The sequence below is a fragment of the Vigna unguiculata genome, chromosome 3 (assembly GCF_037176805.1).
Source record: "Vigna unguiculata cultivar grain cowpea cultivar isolate G323 ecotype 2 chromosome 3, ASM3717680v1, whole genome shotgun sequence".
Classification (NCBI taxonomy): Eukaryota; Viridiplantae; Streptophyta; class Magnoliopsida; order Fabales; family Fabaceae; genus Vigna; species Vigna unguiculata.
Window position 1 is genome coordinate 7,214,286 of NC_140794.1, and position 23,915 is coordinate 7,238,200.

At 33.0% G+C, this 23,915-nt stretch overlaps 2 protein-coding genes across 6 annotated transcripts; both read left to right on the forward strand.

Moving 5' to 3' along the window:
• The first annotated feature begins 603 nt into the window (after positions 1 to 603).
• On the forward strand, positions 604 to 6,155 carry LOC114177575 (Tetratricopeptide repeat (TPR)-like superfamily protein). Of its 5 annotated transcripts, XM_085671463.1 has the most exons (6): positions 605 to 1,054; positions 1,640 to 3,707; positions 3,823 to 3,987; positions 4,183 to 4,277; positions 4,967 to 5,240; positions 5,605 to 6,155. In XM_085671463.1, the coding sequence occupies exons 1-2, from the start codon at positions 706 to 708 to the stop codon at positions 3,553 to 3,555; spliced, it is 2,265 nt and encodes a 754-aa protein (XP_085527589.1). In that variant the 5' UTR covers positions 605 to 705; the 3' UTR covers positions 3,556 to 3,707; positions 3,823 to 3,987; positions 4,183 to 4,277; positions 4,967 to 5,240; positions 5,605 to 6,155. The 5 variants fall into 5 exon arrangements, with proteins under 5 accessions (XP_085527590.1, XP_085527591.1, XP_085527589.1 ...); XM_028062977.2 differs by lacking the exons at positions 4,967 to 5,240; positions 5,605 to 6,155 and adding an exon at positions 4,376 to 4,722; XM_085671466.1 differs by having other exon boundaries at positions 620 to 1,054; positions 1,640 to 3,987.
• A 7,184-nt stretch (positions 6,156 to 13,339) lies between these two features.
• On the forward strand, positions 13,340 to 16,025 carry MGT6 (magnesium transporter 6). The gene is made up of 4 exons (XM_028062982.2): positions 13,340 to 13,936; positions 14,115 to 14,557; positions 14,715 to 14,999; positions 15,635 to 16,025. The coding sequence occupies exons 1-4, from the start codon at positions 13,588 to 13,590 to the stop codon at positions 15,911 to 15,913; spliced, it is 1,356 nt and encodes a 451-aa protein (XP_027918783.1). The 5' UTR covers positions 13,340 to 13,587; the 3' UTR covers positions 15,914 to 16,025.
• The last annotated feature ends 7,890 nt before the right edge of the window (positions 16,026 to 23,915 follow it).

Consider the following 23,915-nt stretch of genomic DNA (forward strand, 5'->3'; position numbering starts at 1 on the left):
CAAATGAAAGAATAACCATTGATAAATAAAGAAGAAAAGAAGAAGCATAGATAGCCGAATTTATAAAAAATTTGTAAGAGTAACGATCAATTTTTAAAAATTTAATAAATTATTATATTTAAAGGGTAAAATTGGTATTTTGAAATGTGGACACAAAAAGGGGAATTCCCTCTATATCTATAACTATATATAAAGGGGATTCCCTGTGTCCACATTTCATAATTCCAACTTTACCCTTTATAATTTAATTATTTATTAAATTTTTAAAAATTAACGGTTATTTTTACAAGTTTTTATAAAATTATTTACTTATCTCTTTTTTCTTTTTTTCTCTTACTATTCATCAACAGTTATTTTTCTCTTATTTTCTCCGTGCATTTTATTTTATTTTTTATAAATATATTTTTATTTTGTTTATTAAATTAATAACATTACAATATCATCAATTATTAATATAATTCAAAAAATGCGTACACACAGGCGCGATAGCGCCTGTGTTTACGCTAGTATTGTTATAAATATAATAGAAATGTGAATATCCATAGCAGTGAAAGAATTAGAAATAAAGAGAAAGTGGAATGCCAGAGAAATTAAAATGCAGTTAACCTAAGTTTAAGGAATTATAGGTTGGGATTTGCGTGTGGTGTTTGGGAAAATAAATTCGGAGCACAGAGACAGAGTGTGCGGCATTACAACTATAATGGAATGGCTAAGTCCTCTTTCTCCTTCCGCCTCTCCGTCTCTCGCCGCCGCATCAAGAAGACCACAGCGCCACCCCCTCGCCGGTCCCCGCCACAGCCTCCCTACGCCGCTGGGATCACCACTTCACCGGATGGAGCCGCAAACAACCGCCTCGTCGCAGGCGCAGGTGCCGGCACGTTGACCAAGGTGAAGAAGAAGACCGGCAGCGCTCGGCTCTGGATGAGGTTCGACTGGTCTGGCGGGTCCGAGCTCGTGGGGTGGGAGAAGAACACCATCATCCACCACGCCGCGATTCCCGCTCGAGACCTGAGAATCCTTGGCCCCGTCTTCTCCCACTCCTCGAACATCCTCGGTAATTGAATTCCCTTTCTGTTCGATTCTCAGTTATGAATTTCATCGTGTTCTTAAAAGTAGGGTTTATAAGAATCGCATGTCTGGAATTGTGTTTGTTTTGGATGCTGTTATGACTGTGATTAGGAATGAATGCTTTACAATTATTAGTTGGGATTTGCGTGTGGGTGTTTGGGGAAATAAAAGGGTATTCGGGGCAGAGAGACAGTGTACATTGGAGGATTGTCTCCCTTATGGAAGGCGAAACCGGAGACGGTGAAGGACGGCGGCGACAGCATCATCATCATCGTCATCATCAAAACCTACCTTCACTCTCTCATGTTTTTAATTCATTCAGTTTAAACAATAGTAATAATAATAATCATAAAACACTCATAATATTAATTCCAATCCCAAATTATCACCGATTACAACTATAATGGGTCCTTGTCCTATTTATTTTAAGTTTCAAATGTTAATGAGTTTTGGTCCGAACTAGAAACAGGAATTTGAGGAAGGGATGATCAAATGTGAAACTTTGTGTTTTCAAATGTTGCTCCATTTTATAGTTTATCCACGGTGTGATGATTTTTCTTTCCAATTGCAGATAAATGTATAAAACGACATTTGGGTTCGTGTCGCACACTTTGGCAATCTGCGGTTCCAGCAACGCTCTCAGATTCAGACATTTCATCACGCGTTATAGACGACAGGAACATTCTGAGACGGAGTCTGAACAACTCCAAATTCGGTCTTCACGTTCTGGACCTCATCCAGTGCGGTTCGCTCAAACCGGACAGAAGCTTGTATAACACGTTGCTAAAGAGGTGCACCCAGTTGGGGAAGCTCAAAGAAGGAAAACTAGTGCATTTCCACATTCTTAATTCCGAGTTCAAAAATGACCTCGTTATTCAGAACTCTGTTCTCTTCATGTACGCGAGGTGTGGCAGTTTGGAAGACGCCCGCCGCGTGTTTGATGAAATGCCGTGCAGGGATATGGTCACTTGGACCTCCATGATCACTGGCTATGCTCAGAATGAAAGCGCCAATGATGCGCTTGTGTTGTTTCCCGAGATGCTCCGGGATGGTGCAAAGCCGAATGAGTTCACATTGTCGAGCTTGGTGAAATGTTGTGGATTTATAGCAAGTTATGGTTATGGGAAGCAGATCCATGCTTGTTGTTTGAAGTTTGGATGTAACTCTAATGTGTTTGTGGGGAGTTCCCTCGTGGATATGTATGCTAGGTGTGGCTACTTGGGGGAGGCAAGGTTGGTTTTTGATGAGTTGGGTTGCAAGAATGAGGTTTCTTGGAATGCTTTGATAACGGGTTATGCTAGGAAGGGTGAAGGAGAGGAGGCTTTGGCTATGTTTGTGAGGATGCAAAGGGAAGGTTATATGCCAACTGAGTTTACTTATTCGGCCCTTTTGGGTTCTTGTTCGAGTATGGGGTGTTTGGAGCAAGGGAAATGGCTTCATGCGCATTTGATGAAATCGGGTAGGAAGTTGGTTGGTTATGTGGGGAACACCCTACTTCACATGTATGCAAAGTCGGGCAGCATTTGGGATGCAGAGAAGGTTTTTGGCAAGTTGGTAAAAGTTGATGTTGTTTCTTGCAATTCCATGCTGATAGGGTATGCCCAACATGGGCTTGGGAAGGAAGCAGTGCAGCATTTTGAAGAAATGATAAGGTTTGGGATTGTACCCAATGATATAACATTCCTCTCTGTTCTTACTGCATGTAGCCGTGCTAGACTTTTGGATGAGGGTAAACATTATTTTGGATTGATGAAAAAGTACAATATTGAACCAGAAGTCTCACACTACGCTACAATTGTTGATCTTCTTGGTCGAGCTGGTCTTCTTGATCAGGCAAAGAGTTTCATAGAAGAAATGCCAATTGAGCCCACTGTTGCTATCTGGGGTGCTTTGCTTGGTGCTTGCAAGATGCATAAAAACACCAAAATGGGCGCATATGCTGCCCAGAGGGTTTTTGAGCTTGATCCTTCTTATCCAGGGACACATACGTTACTCGCCAATATTTATGCCTCTGCTGGGAGGTGGGAGGACGTTGCAAAAGTCAGAAAAATAATGAAAGATAGTGGACTGAAGAAGGAACCAGCTTGTAGCTGGGTTGAGATTGAAAATTCTGTTCATGTGTTTGTGGCAAATGACCTTGCCCATCCACAGAAAGATAAGATCCACAAACTGTGGGAGGAGCTAAATCAGAAAATTAAGGAGATTGGCTATGTTCCTGACACTAGTCATGTACTTCTGTTTGTAGACCAACAAGAAAAGGAATTAAATTTGCAGTATCATAGTGAGAAACTGGCTCTTGCATTTGCCCTTCTTAATACTCCTCCTGGATCTACTATACGCATTATGAAGAATATTAGGGTTTGTGGTGATTGCCACTCAGCATTAAAATATGTGTCATTGGTGGTTAAGAGGGAAATCATAGTCAGAGATACCAATCGGTTTCATCATATTCGTGATGGATCTTGCTCTTGTGGGGACTACTGGTAGTGCTAATTTTTCCGTTGATTCATTGGTTCTCCATTTTTAACTCTTTCATGATGGTTATCTTTCTTACTGGATTGGTGTCAATGATCTTGATGCGAACTCTGAGAAATGACTATGCAAAATATGCTCGGGAAGATGATGATTTGGAAGGCCTGGTGTGGTTTCAAGACTTTTATATTTAATTATTTGCGGAATATGAATGCTTTCTTCCTCTAGAAGCTATCATGGTTGTAATTGTTGAATATTTGGTCATTTCTTCCATGATGGCAGGAGAGAGATGTTAGTGAAGAATCTGGCTGGAAACTTGTCCATGGTGATGTTTTTCGGCCTCCTCGCAACTTAGTTATTCTTTCAGCTGTTGTTGGCACAGGTGCTCAGCTGGCATTGCTGGTTCTTCTTGTCGTCTTGTTGGCTATTGTTGGGATTGTATGATGGGTATGTGCATAACCTTCAACTGACTGAAACTTAAATCTGAACAATGAATTCAATGGTATCCTAAGTGTATATGCAATAAGTCTGTGGCAGTGGTTGCGTATTCAACTATTTCTACTTCATACTAGTTGGAACAATTTGTTGTTTGTTCCTTGCTCTTTGTTGATTGTCATGTAAGTTTCCTTTGTTGCTTGTCAGGCGAGGAGCAATAGTCACTACTTTCATTGTGTATCATGCTCTTACATCTTTTATTTCTGGTTATGTGAGTGGGGGGATGTACTCACGGAATGGCGGTAAGAACCTTCTTTAATTTGTGCATGTTTGGGTGGCTGTCTGAGATTTCTTCTTTTGGATTTGAGTTATTATGTAATTATTTTTGTCTGTTTGTTAGGTAAAAGCTGGATTAAATCCATGATCCTTACAGCTTCTCTGTTCCCATTCTTGTGCTTTGGAATTGGATTAATCTTAAACACCATTGCTATATTCTATGGGTCTCTAGCGGCAATTCCATTTGGCACAATAGTGATTGTATTTGTCATTTTGGCTTTTATCTCGTTCCCTCTAGCACTTCTTGGCACAATTGTTGGAAGAAACTGGAGTGGTGTTTTGAATAATCCCTGTCGTGTATTCCTCATCCCATTCCTGAAAAGAAGTGGTACCTCACACCCTCTGTGGTTTCTCTAATGGGAGGACTGCTACCCTTTGGAAGCATATTTATTGAAATGTATTTTGTATTCACTTCCTTCTGGAATTACATGGTTAATCAAGCCACTACTATGACTTGTTTTAGTGATAAGTTTCTTTTTTACTTATTGGTTTTGAATCGGATATAGTAGTTTTCCATGCGTCATCAGAGCAAAGGAATATCAAGGAAAATAATTGTTGAAACTGGTCTTTAAAAGTAAAATATGCGTATATTTCAGTTGAAGCTATGGAACATCTGCACATGGGCTTATATATTTTTTCCTCCTCTGGCATGCAGATGTACTATGTGTATGGCTATATGCTGCTAGTCTTTCTAATTCTTATCATCGTTACAGTTTGTGTGACAATTGTGGGGACATACTTTTTGTTAAATGCTGAGAACTACCACTGGCAATAGACTTCTTTCTTTTCAGCTGCCTCAACAGCTGTTTATGTGTATTTGTACTCAATATACTACTACTATATGAAGACGAAGATGTCAGGTTTCTTCCAGACCAGCTTCTATTTTGGTTACACTCTGATGTTTTCTCTTGGATTAGGAATTCTATGCGGTAAGTCTTCAGTTTCATTTCGGTTTTCACCCTGTTTATATGTGATGGGGATATAATATTATCTGCTGAATAAACCTCATCTTTTTTTCGTGGTCAAATGTTAATTGTTAGTTTTTATTAATGGGAGATAGTTGTTATTAGTGGGGAAGTTGAACACTAATGTTAGTTGTTAGTTTTTATTAATGGGAGATAGTTGTTATTAGTGGGGAAGTTGAACACACGACTTTTCTCATCCTCTCTTTCAATTTTTATAACTAAACCAACCTTATAGCTCTGAATAAACCTCATTTCTTCCTCTTTTTCAACATAAATCCGTGTGTGCATTTATCCTGAATTGGGTTATAATTTTTCATTTAATGTACAGGAGCAGGAGCTGTGAGTTTTCTGGGTTCAAATATATTTGTTGGGAGGACGTTACAAAAGTCAGAAAGATAATGAAAGATAGTGGACCGAAGAAGGAACCAACGTGTAGTTGGGTTGAGATTGAAAATTTTGCTCATGTGTTTGTGGCTATGATCTTGCCCATCCACAGAAAGATAAGATCCCTAAATTGTGGGAGGAGCTAAATCAAAAAATTAAGGAGATTGGCTATGTTCCTGACACTAGTCATGTGCTTCTGTTTGTAGACCAACATGAGAAGGAATTAAATTTACAGTATCATAGTGAGAACCTGGCTCTTTCATTTGCCCTTCTGAATACTCCCCCTGGATCAATTATACGCAGTATGAAGAATATTAGGGTTTGTGGTGATTGCCACTTAGCAATAAAATTTGTTTCATTAGTGGTTAAGAGGGAAATCAGAGTCAGAGATACCAATCGGTATTATCAGTATCTCCTAATCATAGACGAGTATCATGGGATAGGTTTTTTGTTCAAATATTATCACTGATCATAAAAGGAGTGAGTTTTTTTTTTTTTTTTTATGGAAGTTATAACTCTTAATTCATTGTGATTTTTTTGTTTTGCCTGCGGTGCAATATGTGCAAGCCAAGTTGCAGACTTCTTTGAAACGCAAATATTATCTCTCAGTCTAAGGCCAAATAAGTAACATTAGTCGTGTTTCGATACATCCAATGGTTCCACGTTCCATTGTTTAAGAGTCCAATTATTTAAAAGAAAAGGTCAAATATAATTTAAATATTTTTTTTTCTATTCTTCAAGAAATATTTTAAAGATAATTATGATTGAGTTTCACGTTTTAAGAGTGTGTTCTTATATGGGTGGTGATTTGAGGGAAAGGAAGAAGATTAATTTAGGTTGATTAGAATGTGATATTTATGTTGTTCTTTTTTATGAATTTGGAGATGATAGTATAGTGGATTTGAGAGTAATTTTTGTGAAAGTTTATGAAAGATTTTTTATTGATGTGACTAAAAAATATTAAATTTAATAGATAAAAATGTAAAATGACCTAATTGTCCTTGGTTTTACAAAAGTATAATAAAATGATATTTAAATAAGTTATAATTAGTTGTTCGTATATTATTATCATAAATAAAAATATGGCTTAATTATTGTTTCAGTCCTCTAATTTGTTAGCAAATTTCAAAATGGTCCTTCTATTATTTAGAGTCTCAATTTAGTCCTCAAGTTTTCAAAAGTGACTTAATTTAGTCCTCAAAGTTAACAGCGTCAAAAATCAATAACGGAACAATGACGTGGCTGTTTTACTCTGGCTCACTTCGAATTACGTGGCCCGTTAGACTTATGTGGAAGGTGAATTGGGGGAAATGAAATTAGGGTTACTCATATTGGAATTGGGATCAAAGGTGAAAAAATCTGTCGAGGCTTTGCGTTGGTGTGAGGAATTGGAAGCAACACCAATTTCGTTCTTGGGGTTATCATCTGTAATCGAAATCGTGGAGCATATTCCAGGTGAGTTGTGCTTCGAAATTTATAGCTTGCGTTTTAGGGTTTTGTGTATTTTGGGTATAGGGTTTTCAGTTGGTGGGTTTTGGGTATAGGGTTTTGATTTGGACGCTTGATTGTCGGTTTTTATTGAAGATTTGTTTAATTTTTTTGATGTTTCGGTGTTGTCCCACCATTTTGACATTAATGTGTAGTTTGTGGTCCCCCTTTAATGGGGTTTGTGTATCCTGTTGGTTTGTCGGTGGTATATGTTGTAATAAATGTATATTGTTATGGGTATCTGGTAATTTCACAGGTTTACAAGTAGTACCCACTTTTTTATGATGGAAGATGGCAAGTTTCAAGTGATTATTCACCATGGAGGATTTTTCGTGAATGAGGGGGGAATCAAGTACGTTAATGGCCAAAGAAGCGAATTATGGTGTGATGAAGACAAGTGGTCTTACTTCGAGGTGCTTTCTATATTGAGAGAAATGGGTTATATTAATGTCAAGGATCTGTGTTATTCAGTAGGAGGTTGTCCAATGTTGGAGGAAAGGTTGCATCATTTTGTTGATGATGTTGGTGCACTGTGTATGGTCCAAATCGTGAAGCAGCGTGGTGAAGTCCATATGTATGCCATTCACTCAGTATGTGTAGCAGAAGAGGTACATATGTTGGAATATTATCCAGCTGGGGATAATGGTGAAGACAATACTGGTGTGGAGAATGACACTGAGGCTGAACCCGTAGAGGATTTACGAAATGAGGTTGAGGTTGAGAGTGAGGCAAATTTGTTTACAATGAGGTTGAAGTGCAGTGTACTGATGCAGAAGAAGTTGAACCCGTAATTGGTGAGGTTAAGGTGTAGTGCGAGGCACAAGTATTAGTAAATGAGGGTGATGTGCAGTGTGAGGCAGATGTTTTAGAAGAGGTGCAGTGTGAGGCAGCAAAACAGGTGCAACCTGAAACTGTTGAGGTTGAAATTCAGAATGTGGGTGAATCACATGTACAACCTCAGAGTGGTGTCTCGCAGGTCTTGCCTAAAACACAGAATGTGGAAGAGGTTCAAATTGAAGATGGTTCCTCCACTGATTTCATACATGAAGAAAGTGATGGTTTATATACTACAATAGCTATTAGTAACAATATGCTGACATGCTGCAAATTTAATAAGTATTGGTCAAGATCAAGGTTCAATACTAATGTCAAGTGTGATACACTAGTTAACAACATGTCAGAGGCATTCAACAGCGTGATTGTGGACGCAAGGAGTAAGCCAATAATTACCATGCTTGAAGACATAAGGTTGTACATGATGAATAGATGGGCAAGTAATAGGTTGAAGGTAAGTTCCTTCGAAGGTTCAATATGCCCTAGGATTCGTGATAGACTAGATAAGGAGCTGTAGTTAACAAAATATTGGGTTCCCAGGTACTGCTCACATTTGATTGGATTGTTTTATATATTCAAGACTGTGACTGGTTTAATAATCTGTGTACTTTTTTAATGAATATAGTTGGTCAGCAGACAAGCTTTTTGAGGTCAGACATGTGTCTACTATTGGTGAGAAGTTTGTGGTTAATGTAGACAACATGGAATGTAGCTGCAGGAAATGGGGTATTACTGGCATCCCATGCTCACATTCCCTAGCTGCAATGAAATTCTTAAATCTGAGTGTAGATCCATATGTAGCACACTGGTTTACCAAGTCCTCATATGAAGAAATATATTGCTCAATCATATATCCTATCATATATCCTGTAAACGGCCAAGATGTCTGGGAAATCACTCCTTTCCCTGATGTGTTGCCTCCACTAAAGTATATATTGCCTGGACGACCTAAGAAGAAATGAAGATTACAAGCATCTGAGATGAAGAAAGATGACACCCAAGTTAGAAGAGGGGGGATAAGGAAGAAATGCTCAACATGTAAGCAACTTGGACACAATAGAACCACTTGCCCACAAGTTCCACCATCTCCACAACCAATAGCTACTTCTGATGAATAATTTGTGCCTCCAAACCAGGGACCAACTACTGGTGAAGGGCAAAATATTTCCAGTCAACAAGTTGTGCCTCCAAATCAGGGACCAACTGCTGATGAAGGCCAAAATATTTCCAGTCAACAATTTGTGCCTCCATCCCAACCATCTACTTCTGCTCAATATGTGCCTCCAACCTAGCCACCTATTTCTGCTCAATTTGTCCTTGGAACCCAAACATCCATTTCTGATGTAGGTGGAAATGTGTGACCAGCCGTGATTTGTACACAAGGTTCAACTTCAACTCATGCAAAGACTACCCAAGAGTCAATTCCACAACTTCCAGCACATCCCACTGCAACACCAATTCCACCATCACGTGGCAGACCAAATATAAGGCCAAAGCTTAAACATAGGCGAGACCGTGTTTGGAAACCATGAAAATTTGATGTTATTTGTATTTTTGTATTTTGTTAGTGGACAACATATAATCTGAATCTGGTGTATTTAGTTTCTTATGGTTGTATTTTGGAGAAACAACACTTGATGATTTTTGGAGCACCACTTATTGTGGTATTTTGGAGAAACTATGATGTTCTATTTTGGAGAAACTTATTGTGGTTGATATAAATATATCGTAAGTTTCCTTGTTTAATTCAAATATTTTTCTGTCTGATTCATTTCCACTGTGTAATAGCCAACAAAAACATATAAATAAACATGTTCATATATAAAAGGCAAATCACAGAATTCACTAATTTTGGAACTTTATATATCATATCAAAACCAAAAACAGCTTTGGTGCAGTATACAACATCACACCATACCAGAACAAAACATACTACAAACAACCCCTTCACAACAATTTAGGGGCTTTTGATCACTACTGAAACTAAGAATACATTGACTACAACAAGAACACAAACAATTCCTATTAACCTCTTTATCCATTTCTCTAAACTAACAATCTTTCTCCTCTGTGTGATGATAACACCATCTCTATCATCAACATCATCTACTCCACACCACTTGAAATAATTACAGCCAACAGAACCTTCATTTCCTCTTTGTTCATCAAATCAAGCACAACAAAAATTACATTATTCACAATCACGAATTACAAATAATCGAAAAATAAAACTCAACAAGCTAACCTTGAAATTTGGACAACCCCAAAATTTCTTCCCAGCATTCCTACTTGTTCTGGCAGTTCTCATTACAGCAACCTCTCCACATTGACAAATGAGAGACACACCCAACCCCTTCCACCCACCACTAAGAAAATACACACCACGAATTTCATTGTGTGAACATGAGCAAGACTTACAAGAGTTGGCTTCGGACATCTCTCTTAACAACAAAATAGGGGCCAAATTAATTAGAACAATGTTCTGCAGCAACGTAGCGGAGGAGAAGAATGAACTTATGATGCTAGTAAAAATTTAGGGTTTCATGATTCCCATTTCTAAACAAAGTTAAACATCGTCAACATATGCCACGTCAATTGCTCTTGCCTCTTAAAAACGTTGACACATATCAGTACAATTGTGCCACCTCACTACTGTTTGAACGGCGTTTGTTTAAATTAAACGGAGAGGACTAAATTGAGTCACCTTTGAAAACTTGAGGACTAAATTGAGACTCTGAATAATAGAAAGACCATTTTGAAATTTGCTAACAAATTAGAGGACTAAAATAGTAATTAAGTCTAAAAATATTATAAATATTTATTAATTGAAAATAGAGTTGGAATGCATGGCTTGACAGAGTTGGAATGGTACCAAAAAAAGTGAATGGAATGGAATAGATTCCACAAAAAACAGAACTAGTTCAAAGGAAGGCTTGAAAGAGTTGGAATCAAATCCAACAAAAAGTTAATAGGTTCCATTGAAGAACTGCGTAAAGATATGTGGTTATCCACAAAAATAGATCCGATTCCAAAAAAAAAGATATGTTGATCCACTATGCAAGACTCGATTCTACAACACCATCAATAATGAAGGCAATACTGTAAAATCAGTTCAATCACTCTCTAATCTCTACATGCCAAAGGAATGAGATAAAATCATAGATCTCTCAAATCATCATTGTGCTTCGCTTTTAAATCTAATGAAAAGAATACAAATATTCTTCAGGTTCATCTCTTCCTATCAACTCTACACAATAATCACCCATATAAAAAAACAGTCTAAAGCAGGGAATACCTTAGAAACTTGATGGTTAATCTAATGTAAGTTTGACTAATGTCCGGTTGAGTGTCCGGTTGAGTGAGACAAAAAAGTTACAATCACGATTCAGTTTGAATAATACAAAACAAGTATATGAAATTGTGAAATAAATTAGTTAAAGATTATATATCTCAATACTGTTTAAAAATGTATCTATCAAGATTATCCATGTTACAAACATCTCATGTCCACATTGTATACAAAATTATTTAACAAGGAACATTATTAGTCATAATATAATTCACCACAAATAATCTCTGATCTTCAATCAAAAAATATTAGAAGCAAAAAGAATCATACAAAGTTATCTGATATCAAAAGGGATAATGAGTATCCTAAAATATTTTCAATTTATGTCATTAAAAAGTCTTCGGCACAAGAATTCAAGCCATCAACCACAAACTAGTTTTATTTCATACTATACAAATTCTATTTAATTCAATCAAGCCTATTTATTGACTTTCTCACATATAGGTATTGATCCAAACTAATGTTAATATTTTTATATTCAACATTTATTTCAAATAAAGAAAATATATAATTAGGTTAACTGATTTATCCATTTGTATAAATTAACAATTAAATAACCGTACTCATCTGCTCCACATATATACAATAATTCATTATAATTTCCTTTTTTAAACATAAGTTATTAAGAATGATTTATTCTTTTTCATAACAATTTAAATTTTATTATATTAATGTCACATTGGTTATGTTATAAATCCAAAAATCTTTATCATTATTGAAAATATTTATATGTTATTTAAAATTCTTTATCAATATTAACCTTCACTATATTTTTAATAAAATGATATCACAATCCTCCTAAATATTAAATATTTGAATGAATTTTAAAAGAAATAATTTTAATACAACAAAAATAAATAATGATCAAATTTATAATTAAGTTTAACTTGTTTTTATATTTATATCTAGTTTTACTGTAAATATAAATCTAAAAAAAATAAAAGGTACGAATATTAAGCAGATATATATTTTAAAATTGGAGTAGTATATATATTTTTTATCTTATAATAGGTTTTCAACATGTTACTAAAAGGGAGACTAATCTTACCAGTGATACTGATTCAAACGAGTTGTTATATTACTAACATCAAACGCGACTTAATACAATTTAAAAACTCAATTATTATAGTGAAAGATATTTATTAGTATATAAAGAGTAAAACTTAAAAATAAAACAGATAAAAGAAACGACATCGTAGACAGAATGCTTTACGATACAATACATACAGATATAGATAAAACAAAATTTATTAAATAAAAGGATAAGATCGCTAATATATTTTTAGTCTCTTATATTAAAATTTTGAATTAGTCCTTCATTAAAATATTTTATCAATTTAGTCTTTCATTTTTAGAAATATGTGAATTTAATCCTTTTAATCAAATTTTGTTAGGTTTATTTGAAGTTTCAAACACATCTTATGATAATATTTGAGTTTAGCATTCAAGTGACAATGGGTTAAAAGATGTAAATAATTCAAATATTATCATAAAATACGCTTAAAACGTTAAATAAACTTAACAAAATCGGGTTGAAAGGATTAAATTCACACACTTTTAAATATTAAATACTAAATTAGTCAAAAATTTTAAAGAGAGACTAATTCCAAATTTAATTGAGACTAAAAACATATTTAACCTGGATATAAATTATGATTACATAAAAAATAGTTATAAAATTAAAAAAAAAAAACAACTATTCTAACTAGTTATTAGTTGAATAAATATAGATGATTTTTTTAACACTTCTTTATACTTAAAAATAATTGTTACATATATTATTGTAATATCATTTCTGCGAAGTTATTATATATATGATGTATTGTTTCAATAATTTTTAATAACATTTTTATAAAATTATATAATTTTAATTTTAATATAATAGAAATGTGAATGGCCATAGCAGTAAAAGAATTAGAAATAAAGAGAAGGTGGAATGCGAGAGAAATTAAAATGCAATTAACCTAAAGTTTAATGAATTATTGGTTGGGATTTGCGTGTGGGTGTTTGGGGAAATAAAAGGGTATTCGGGACACAGAGACAGAGTGTGCGGCGGAGGATTGTCTCCTTTATGGAAGACGAAACCGGAGACGGTGAAGGACGGCGGCGACAGCATCATCATCATCGTCATCATCAAAACCTACCTTCACTCTCTCATGTTTTTAATTCATTCAGTTTAAACAATAGTAATAATCATAATCATAAAACACTCATAATATTAATTCCAATCCCAAATTATCACCGATTACAACTATAATGGGTAAGTCTTCTTTCTCCTTCCGCCGCTCCGTCTCTCGCCGCCGCACCAAGAAGACCACAGCGCCACCCCCTCGCCGGTCCCCGCCACAGCCTCCCTACGCCGCTGGGATCACCACTTCGCCGGATGGAGCCGCAAACAACCGCCTCGTCGCAGGCGCAGGTGCCGGCACGTTGACCAAGGTGAAGAAGAAGACCGGCAGCGCTCGGCTCTGGATGAGGTTCGACCGGTCTGGCGGGTCCGAGCTCGTGGAGTGGGAGAAGAACACCATCATCCACCACGCCGCGATTCCCGCTCGAGACCTGAGAATCCTTGGCCCCGTCTTCTCCCACTCCTCGAACATCCTCGGTAATTGAATTCCCTTTCTTTTCGATTCTCAGTTATGAATTTCATCGTGTTCTTAAAAGTAGGGTTTATAAGAATCGCATGTCTGGAATTGTGTTTGTTTTGGATGCTGTTATGACTGTGATTTGGAATGAAGAGTAGTTAATGGAATTAAATGTGTTTTTAATTTTTATTATTGCAGCTAGAGAGAAAGCAATGGTGGTTAATTTGGAGTTTATAAAGGCTATAGTGACGGCCGAAGAAGTGTTACTGCTTGATCCTCTTCGGCAGGAGGTTCTTCCCTTTGTTGAGCAACTCCGGCAGCAGCTTCCGGGCAAGAGTCCACCGAAACTTCTCGGCGCCGTGGAGGAGCAGGAAGGTGAATTGCAGGGTTCTAATGGCAGGCAATGGTTGCCTACGCCGGAGACGGCTGAAGGTTTGCAATCTGAACTTCCGTTCGAGTTTCAAGTTCTGGAGATTGCTTTGGAGGCTGTATGTACTTATCTGGACTCCAGTGTAGCCGACCTTGAGAGAGGTGCTTATCCTGTGTTGGACGAATTGGCTAGGAATGTTAGTACCAAAAATCTTGAACATGTGAGGAGTTTGAAGAGTAATCTCACACGGTTGCTGGCACGAGTGCAGAAGGTATGTTGCATGAGTAGTACCATATGGTTCTTCATCTGGTTATTGGTACCTATACATGGATGTGGAAATTGAGATTGGAGAATTACCTGGTATGTGATGATGGATTCCATCATCTTTGAGATATCATACTTAGAAAGTGCATGACCCTCTTTTGCAGGTACGGGATGAAATTGAACATTTGTTAGATGACAACGAAGATATGGCACAACTATATTTGACAAGGAAGTGGCTGCTGAATCAACAGTTTGAGGAGGCTCAATTGGGTGCCACAACCTCAAATAACCTTCCTAATTCCGCCCGTTCTGTTCGACGCCTTGGTTCTACCAGAAGTGAAAGTCTTGCGGCCAGCCATTATGGGGATGATAATGATGTGGAGGACTTGGAGATGTTGCTTGATGCATATTTCATGCAGTTAGATGGAACTCGTAACAAGATATTATCTGTAAGTGTTCTAACAACCAGATTGTGGTCAAATCATGTCTGTCAAATTTTGAATATTGAAACTTCCATATTTGCTTTGTTCTACTATTTTTCTGTGTCGTTTGTACTGTGATCTTGGGCTTTTAGATGATGAAATTCATATGTTTCATTTGCATGCATTAATCTTCCTCACAAGCTTAGTTGTGTCTTGTGATACGTTAGAAGAGATATAATATTGCATTTTTTTGCTATCTCTTGTTTTGAGGATGGAGGGAAGCTCGACTGTTTTCTAGTTTCATTTTTTCCCTCCTGGAAGCTTATCCTTCAGGATTCCCAGGTTCCATAAATTAATTTATGCTTGCCCTCTGTAAGATAGTGGTACTGGTAGTTTTGTCCAACATTGTTTCATTTCTGGATTTAGGAAATATATTATTGTCTGTCTGGCTGATCTGCAAACAAGTGGTTGTGACCTACTGTTGATTTCCTATTCTTGTTTACAAGAATTTTGAGTTCTAGGGAGCATTTATTTACTTGGAATGTTAGCTGAATTTGGTTGCTTTTTCTTGAATGTCAAATAATTTGACTGGAACCGTGATGCTTTTTCAATTAATTGTTAAGTAGTACAAGTCTTACTTTTTTAAGGCTACTGATTTGCAGGTAAGGGAGTACATTGACGACACTGAAGACTATGTCAACATCCAACTCGATAACCATCGAAATGAACTTATTCAGCTGCAGTTGACATTGACTATTGCATCATTTGCTATTGCTATTGATACTTTGGTTGCGGGTACATTTGGTATGAACATTCCTTGTAAATTGTATAATATAGATGGAATATTTTGGCCCTTTGTTTGGATCTCGTCTGCAGCTTCTGTATTCCTTTTCTTGCTTATTTTAGCATATGCAAGATGGAAAAAGTTGCTGGGATCATAAACTGTGGTGAAATGTATCCGAAGAAGGGCGTCTGATCTGAAGAACAGACACGAATGTATCTCGGTTTCTTACAATAATTTCAATAGTTTATGTGTAGGATATTTTTCTCTTAGCATCTTGTGGTTCATATCTGATACCACTCACCATTTTTCATTTTCAAACAGTAGTGTCGTGCGCGTGCATAGGATATTTGTGTTGGCCTCTTTTTTGTGGTCCGTGTGTGTGTGCATGAGTGCATACGGAAAAGGAACATTGTGTGGCTTTAATGTATGAATAGTGAGTCACATCGTACAAATTGATAGATAATGGATAGATAAGATAAAAAGTGAGTAGAACGTGGAATTTTATATCCTTAATGTTCATATACTTTATCATTTTCAGCCACGCTTGAATTGATGCATGCCCTGATCTAAAATCACTTGATCAAATTGTTTGTTCAGTCTGTGGCTCCTTGAAAAGTGCTATTTTAACATTACTATTTTCACAAATTACAAGTGCTGCCCTTTTAGACAGATTGAGAAGTCTTGGAACAGATGGTTGAAATATTTCTTCCTTTGTTACTTTGATATTTGAGCATTGAAATCACGACTCGTCTTACCTAAGACTCGAACTCAGAAATGTGATTGGATATCTGACACATGCAGTCCCTGTGTCAATTTATACTGTAGCAGTTCTGTTTTTTGTTATGGCCAAACTACTGTGTTTTATACTCATTAATTTGTATATTCGATGGAATTTTTTGTACCTATGTGAATTTCACGATTCATAAACCAAAGTTATGAAAAATTCTATCCTATTAGCCCCTTAATATTAAAGACAGTTTAATAATCCTAAAAAATATAAAAACGAGATAAAAATTTACTATGGTGAACATATATTTGTTTGGAAAGCATCAATCGCATTAAAATATGATAGAACATGGGAAATAAAAATATACCATATATGTTTCTAGAAGGTTTATTTATGCATCCAAATGGGTGGATAACTGTGCTAGAGTATGTCATACAGTGCAACAAACACATCAGTTTCCTAGGAAGACTCTTCATGAGAGGATAGAGGACTTTCTTAGGAGGACTCTTCATGAGAGCATGAAGCATGAGAAGAAGGGAGATTTCTAATCTATTATTTCTCTTTACTTAACATATATTTATGTTGACTTATTTTGTTAACTTGTTGATTTGAATTGACTTATTGACTCTTCTATTTGTTTTGTAAGATTGACAAAGACTATTTTAGAGAACATTACTTGGAGAGGAGGAAAGGTTTGAGCTTAAATCTTCACACATGTGGTGGTGTCTTTTGAAGAACATGGAGAGTTTGGAATTGACCTTCCTTTCCAGAAGGTCAAAGGGACTTATGAGAGACTTGATGGACAAACTAGGTCACGTCCTATACCAAGGTGTCTCCTTTAGAGATAACCTAGTTTCTAGAAGCATTTCTCTTACATTTGCTTTAATGTTCTTAGATTTGTACTTTTGCAAAGAGACCCCTTTATCACCTATAAAAGGAAGTCTCTTAAACTTGTACAAGAATTGAATATTTTGAGAGTATATACATATATTTGACCACTCTTGTGAGAGCTCTCTTGAGAGTGTTATTTTCTCTTAGTCTTATCTTGAGCCTAGGACTCAAGTGGCGGCAATTCCATAATCCCTTCACCCTTGTAATTTTTTATATTTTACTCCATGTTACCTTTTATTTAGGTTCTTATGATACATGTTTACATTTAGTTATGCTCATCTTTTTAGCTTTTCATTTTGGTCTTTGCTCAATTGAATCTTTCTTTTTCTTGTGAATTCTTGAAAGAGAACTTTGACATCTAGATAACTCTTTGGTTATCTTAATGTTCAATGGAGATCTTCCTTAATATTTATTCATCATTAACATCATGTTCTTAAAAAACTAAAATGGGTATTCGTATATAAATATATGATATAATCCAAAAAAAATTATACTAAAGAATGGACATATAATAAAAAAAAATTGTTATTGAAAGGTAATAAAACTAGTTTCACACTTTACATTTGTTATCTATTAACATAAAAAAAAATTAAGTAATTTTTTATATTTATTTATTTCATGTGAGTGTTCGATTGAATAAGCAAGTCCAATCTTAAACCTTGAAATTAAAAACTTTTCAGTTGTTGGAGTAAGATTTGGATGTTTTTTTTTTCTTCTATTATTGTTTCTTTCATCATTTTTGGGTAAAAGTGATGTGTCTAAATTTGTATAAGATTATCGGAAAATAAATCTTCCACAAAATTACACAAATCTTGATCATTTTCAAACACAAGAATCTCAAAGCTATAGATATATTATTTTCTTAAAAGTGATATCACAAATGTTTGAGAGAAGATATTCTATTCCAAAAAGTCACATGAGTAATCATTTCATATCAAGAAGGAGATTGTTTTGCTTTAGATCATAGTAATGATTAGTTACTCACACTCATATTAAACTTCCCAATTCAGCAAGAATTTTTCCTAATATATGATTGCCCCAATGTATATTTTACTAAGTTTGGTAGATAAATTACCCAAGAAATTTAGCAACTCACCTCCAAGATTATCGCAGGATATACTTAACAATTCAACTTACTACACTTTGGAAGTGACTTCAAATCATTAGTTCAACTGTCATCTATACTTAGTTCTCTAAAATTGAAACTTTTTTAGTGACATTGTTTAGTATTAGAAAAAAAGCATACACATTCATGTGCACACCGATTAAAAATAATTTTATTTCTTTATTTCCTTCAATAATTTCGATTTGGAATTACAAAAATAAAATTAGGGATTTATATATAAAAAATAAATAATTGAAAATATTTTATTTCCTTCCACCATTTTTTAAATAAGTTTTTAATTAAATTTCATTTTAATAAACATAATAATTTGGCCACAAATCCATTTTCTTTATATACTTTTTAGTAGTTAACACTTTCAACTTGCGGGGATAGCTCAGTTGGGAGAGCGTCATTTTATTTTTCTCTTTTACTTTCACCAATTATTATATAATTTTTTCACTGAATTTGCGTCACCATTATAATATTATTTGTTTTTAACTATTCTCCAATAAAATAGTAACTACATATTTTTTATATAAAAACTTAACCATATAATAATTTGGAATTGCTACGCTTTTACCTTCTTAACGCCATAGTAGCAACATTTTATTATTAGATTAGATACGAATAAAGTGAATCATTTATAAAAGCCATAAATTTAAATTTTAAAAAAATAAATGAAAATAGTTTGGTGGATAATAATATTGAAAAAAAAAAGATTTTGAATGTTTTGTGTTTGGACATAGTTTGGTCGATGGGAAGTTGGGAACTCTAACTGTCTGTCCCATTCATACGTGGATCTCTTGTCTTTACACCTCACTCACTTCATTCTCTTCTCAATCATTTTTCTTTTCAACATCACAATTTTCTTTTCTTAATCAAATCACTATTCAAACAATTTACATTCATTATTTGATGATAAGGGCTCAAGTTTTAATTCAATAATTTTATTTTTTAAGGATTGAATATGAAATTATTATATAATAATTCAACTTTAAGTATAATTATTAATTGAATTCTTATTAAAAAAAAAAGCTCTAGTATAAATTTAAAATATTTTTTAACTTATGTATATTGTAATTTGATTTTGCTATCAATAAAATTATTATTATTTATTGATCAACATTTAATTTTTTATTTAATATTATCTAACTCGTCAGTCAACTCTATTCAAAAATGGGTTTACCGATAAATTAGAGTAAAATAAAAAATAAAATATACGTTAATTGATAAGTTAGAGAGAGAAAAATGAAAATAACAACTTAAACATCTAATTAATGACAAAACCAAAACTAAAATATTTTAAAATCTCACTTCTACAAATTTTTTTAGTATATATTAAATTAAAAATCATTATCATATTATCAAAATTATATGAATCTAATTACAATTACTCGAAATTATGCACTTAAATAAAAGCAACCGTGTGTGACTTTTAAATATGTCATCTTTCTGAATAAATATTCAATCCAGGATTAATATGTATGAAGGATTAATACATAATCAACTATAACCATTTATATTATAGCTTGTTTACTTTTATTTTAATATTTTACAAAATAATATGCTCAATTCACTTTGTTACCTCTATTTATCAGCATATATTTAAAAGAAAATAATGTAAGCTTTAAAATAATTTTCTCTACAGAATTTGAATTAATTAAATTATAAAGTATAATCGTATTTAAAATTCTTATTTTTGTTGTCAAAATGTCTTTTCTTGAAAAATCAAACACACATTTTTTCCCACAATTGAAGAATACTTGATATTTTAATTTGTGATAGTGTTGTGATATGTATTCGTATTTGACACATATATGATATTTTAAAATATTTTATCGATACTTAATAATAAAAAATTTAATTTGTAAAGTAAAAATATTTTTATGATAAAAGTAAGAATTTTTATTTTTACAATGTTTAATATATTTAATTTTAATTTCAATCCATCCAATAAAAGTTATATATTTATTATATTTTTTAAAATTTTAAATTTTAATAATATACATATATTTTATATATATATATACATATATATATATATATATATTATATTTTCAAAATAAATGTATTTAATGTATTAAATATGTGTCTATATATATATATATAAATATAAGTTATTGTATATCATAATTCAACCTACTGAATTAATTGCATATACCATAAATCGAAAATCAACCCCACATAATATTTTATAGAGTACAGCTTTAGTTTAAATAATTGTGGGCTCTTAAAACCAAAAGTACTCACTAGATATTTGACAATTAAAAAAACCTTTTTCATTAATTACATTATTTATATCTTTCCTCTAGACTTGTACATGAACCTTCTACTTCTATTTTAGTCATTTTGAATATGGTTTCCCATTATGCATTTCTTTTACAAGCTTATAAAACATAAATATTAATATTATAAATGGTTAAAGATGAAAACTCAATAAAAAAATTGTAGATCCGAGAAAACATTTATCGATGATTAATTCTTTAACCATAAAACATTACAAATAAATAGTTTTAAAGAAATCATAAATCATTTTAAAAAATCTTAACCTTTTCATCATAAAAATAATAAGTGTTGTACTCGGATTCAACTCCTTTAGAGTAAGTTTAATGTATTTAAAAAAATATGCAATAATGATGGAATTAACTAATATAATGTAATTACAATTAAGTTGGGAATTTCTCTGTTTCTATGACAAATTATATTAATGATGAGATAGATCGGATCTAATTAAAACAAAATTGATTGAAATTTTAATTGGCTTAAGTTTTAGTTTTTACAATTGAACCAATCTCTTATTTCTATTTATCTTGGGATTAGGAATTTGAAAATAATGTTTGTTTGGACCTTGCAGGTGGTGGATGAATTTATATCTATTTATAGAAAAAAAATTATTGAATTCTAGAGTTGTGTTAATTAGTAAACACAAAATTAATTACAATATTTATTAAGTTGGATACTTTGTTGAATATGTGAATTGTATGGTTGTTGAAAGAGTGTTATCTTAAAATATGTTTATATAATTTTGTGCATAACTCCGTTGGGTGATGAGAATATTGTGATGAAGTTTAATACATGTTACATCTAACATTTCAAATTTGCATCATTATATTACTAATTATAGCATTACAAAAAATAGTACTAAGTAATATTTAATTTTATATCATATTTATTTTTAAGGGTAAAATAGTAATTATATAATTTTATTTATTGAAATATTTTTTTAATCTACCATACTTATTATATCATACATAAATTTTTATAAAACTTTTTTTCAAATCCCTTCATCTATTTTTTAAAACCTCTTAATCCAAACAACACCACAATCATTTTTTCATCTCCTCAAATCCATCACTCACTAGTTAATCTTTCCAAAGTAAAAATTCCTTCAAATTTGGGAGGACTAGACCAAAGTACATACATACATATATCTATAAAATTACAATTTCCACAAGTTTCTACACAAACTTACTATTGTCCAACACTCTCACATTCAGTGTCATTTCATCACGTATAACATACAATCATAACAAATAAACAAAATACATACAAACAAAACAAGAGAATAAAGTAAGCTAGTGTGAATATAATAAACCATAACAGATTATGCATTAATTATCTTATGACAAGACAATCTTCCTCATTACAACATTCAAGCACATTAAACATCAACCAAATGTTTACACCACACATGCCCACATCGACACCAAGCAAGAAAATCACAATTCATCTGGTTGAGTCCATGTGACTCTCAACTTAGACATTTAACTCTACTTTTGGAAGACACGTGTATAGAATAAACTAAGAAATTTTGTACTTATCATACCATCTACTGCTACTCGGAGCCTGCTCTCTCAAAGACATGAAATAACTAGGACCGAAGTCTCCCCTTAAGTATGACAAGGTAAATTCCTTACACGTGCAAGATTTGATCTTGCTACCAAAACACTAGATGTAGGAACTTCCATTGACTATCACAATTATACATATATACATATATATATATATATATATATATATATATATATATATATATATGTATATATATATATACATATATATATATATACATATATATATATATATATATACATATATATATATATGTATGTATATATATATACATATACATATATATATATATATATATCCCTTTATGTGAATATGATACTAGATTCATGATAATCTCTTTATAAAATCAACACACCATAAATTCGATTGAGTGAAGTACTTCCTCCCCAGAAAGTCACTACACCCTCACTAATCCATGAAATTTATACATCATATATGCATTTTAAACAATCACTCAAGATATTGATGAAAAATATACTTGTATGATATGTTTATTGTTGTAAATTATGTGTAGATATTGATATGATACGTGACTAATGTGATTGTGAATGTTAACATAATATATGGCATTGTGGTTATGTGGTGGTGAGTGTATTGATTATAATAAAGTTGCAATATTTTTCGGAATATTATATGATACATATAAAAATAAACTTAGAGATGCATAGTTAACTTTGTCCTAAAAATTTTCCTTCAACTTCTATACTTTTACAGATAAAAAAAAAAAGTTATATTTTTGGTATAAGCTGATCGTTAAAAATAGAATAGATTATATATGGTCGTTTTTTCCTATACTTTCATTTATCCATTTTGAAAATAAACTAGATCTGACATGTCATTAATAAAAAAATATATTGGGTAAAAAATTGCAATGTACATTTTCATCGAAATAGGTTGGCAGGTTTCACTTCAACATTTATGAGGAACTGAAATTTAGAAGTAAGTTGTTTTTTATGGAAAGTTTTAGAACTTAACTTAATCGATAAATAACACATTTTTTCCCCACAAAAATAGTAAGAAAAACCATGCAATCAGAGACTACCCACCTATTTCGAATAAAAGAATATACCTTTTAATTTTCACAAAATTTTCCATTTTCTCAAAAAAAAAATAATAATAAACACTTTAATTAGTCATAAAATTTAGTTCGTGTTTTGACTTCACACGACCACCATCATAAATTATTTGAAGATTTTTATACTATATCAAAAATAAGAACATATCTTTTTTATATTGAATTTAAATAGGATAAACTTTAGATAAAGTTTTACTAAAAAAGGAAAGAATTTTAATGATAATTATTAGGTGAATTAAAATGTGTAATTAGGGTTAAGCATTGTGAGTGAAGTAAGGAAAAGTGAAATAAATTTTGAGTGGAATCTTTGCATGTTAAGATATTTTTAATAAGAAAATTGGTCTATTTTGCAATGTCTCTGCACAAGTTGGACAGCGATACAACAACCAGTATTATTTTAAAGTGGATGCTTGGTGGGCTCGGGTTGATTTCCGAATAACCTTAGTTTAAAGGGGTTAAAACGTTAATATCAAAAGTTTTAGGAACAGTATTTACTTATCATGGTTTTA

Excerpts from the sequence above, each read along its gene's own strand:
- LOC114177575 (XM_085671464.1), top strand. The coding sequence starts at position 706 with ATGGCTAAGTCCTCTTTCTCCTTCCGCCTCTCCGTCTCTCGCCGCCGC. Across the intron at positions 1,055-1,639 it reads CCACTCCTCGAACATCCTCG|ATAAATGTATAAAACGACAT; the intron begins GTAATTGAATTC and ends TTCCAATTGCAG.
- MGT6 (XM_028062982.2), top strand. The coding sequence starts at position 13,588 with ATGGGTAAGTCTTCTTTCTCCTTCCGCCGCTCCGTCTCTCGCCGCCGC. Across the intron at positions 13,937-14,114 it reads CCACTCCTCGAACATCCTCG|CTAGAGAGAAAGCAATGGTG; the intron begins GTAATTGAATTC and ends TTATTATTGCAG. Across the intron at positions 15,000-15,634 it reads CTCGTAACAAGATATTATCT|GTAAGGGAGTACATTGACGA; the intron begins GTAAGTGTTCTA and ends ACTGATTTGCAG.